The sequence below is a fragment of the Nannospalax galili genome, unplaced genomic scaffold (genome assembly GCF_000622305.1).
Source record: "Nannospalax galili isolate Female #2095 unplaced genomic scaffold, S.galili_v1.0 scaffold1011, whole genome shotgun sequence".
Taxonomy (NCBI): Eukaryota; Metazoa; Chordata; class Mammalia; order Rodentia; family Spalacidae; genus Nannospalax; species Nannospalax galili.
In genome coordinates this window covers 12,483-13,907 of record NW_008329036.1, presented here as the reverse complement: position 1 = coordinate 13,907, position 1,425 = coordinate 12,483, and the positions used below count along the sequence as shown (strand labels likewise).

General features: G+C 40.4%; 1 gene segment (V, D, J or C); it reads right to left on the bottom strand.

Moving 5' to 3' along the window:
* Nucleotides 1–471: 471 nt before the first annotated feature.
* The window catches only part of LOC103731901, a 3,492-nt gene continuing 2,538 nt past the window's right edge, over nt 472–1,425 (bottom strand). The window contains 2 exon segments of the V gene segment in view: nt 472–797; nt 1,031–1,094. Of these exon segments, the coding sequence occupies nt 472–797; nt 1,031–1,094 (390 nt within the window).

The following is a 1,425-nucleotide window of genomic DNA, read 5'->3' as shown; positions in this document are numbered from 1 at the left end:
GAAACAGAGGTACCGACACAGGAATCAAAGAAACAAAAGTAACTGCAGCACAGAATTTCATTTCTAAACAGCGGAAATTACATTTCCATTCAATTAAATGGAAATCATAAAAAATAATAAATTGGTGTTCAAGTGAAAATCTTTATCTGAAAGACCTAAGCCTAAAAACTTAAAGGTTTTCAATTTGCTTTCTTTTAAATGGATGAAAAAAGTTTCCTTTAATTTAAACATAGTTCACTAAGGAAACAGAAGGATTCTAAAAAAAATTGCTTTTAAGAAATAGTAGCATGGCTAAATGTATGTAGTACTTTAATTATGAAACACACAGGAAGGAACAAACATACTATCAGATTACTTTCACTTCTTTTTTGAAGAGGCATTCCACAGACCATAGTTCAGATGTTGTGGGGGAAATGAGATCTGAGAGATTCATTCTCCGTGACAGCAACCCCAGGAGCTTTTTGTTCTGATCTAGAACACTGTGGGAGGAAGCTCCTTACTCTGCTGACAGTAATAGGTTGCAGCATCATCAGCCTCCACCAGACTGATGGTGAGGGTGAAATCTGTCCCAGACCCAGTGCCGCTGAACCTGGCAGGGACCCCAGGTGCTACATTAGATGCTGCATAGATCAGGAGTTTGGGAGCCTGTCCTGGTTTCTGTTGATACCAGTACATCAAATCAGTTCCACCCAAACCACTGATGCTCCGGTTGGCCTTGCAGGAGATGGTGGCCTTCTGTCCTAGAGAAACAGCTGAGGAAGTTGGAGACTGGGTCAGCACAATATCGCCAGTGGATCCTAGAATTGTAAAACATACCAAAAACTACTTTTACAGACATCCAGTGTAGGAAAATTGAACATGACATTGGTAACAATAGTCACAGGCATCACTTTGAGCCACCAAATAATGAAGAGAAGGGAGAAACTTAAAATGAATTACAAATTCCATAATTCATATTATCAAGAGATTAGATGTGGGAAACAGCAAAGTCTGCAGGGGGTGCTCCCAACACTTGTCTGCATCCTCTCACCTGGAACGCAAAGCAGCAGCATCCCAAGCAAGAGAGTCACTGACCCATCTCTAAATAAGCTGAACTAGAGACGCTTCTTAGGATACTGACAAGCTGAATTTAAAAGTGAGTTGAGCAACCTGAACCATCACCTAATTACTGAACATGCAAATCAGCTCAAAATATGTTTTGGTTGGTCCTCAAAGGGACACCTACTCTTATTTACCCCACAGGAGTTGGGGTTAACAAATACTCTGCTTGAGTGTCCCAAGTACACCTTCAGGTCTTTTTTGGTCTATTCTGTTGAATCTCTCCTCCCTAGTCTTTTTGAGGTTCTGTACAGAAGAGCACATTGTGGAAAGTCCACTATTTTCAGGACCCCTTTGGTCCCTCAATAATACTGTATTTTTAAAATA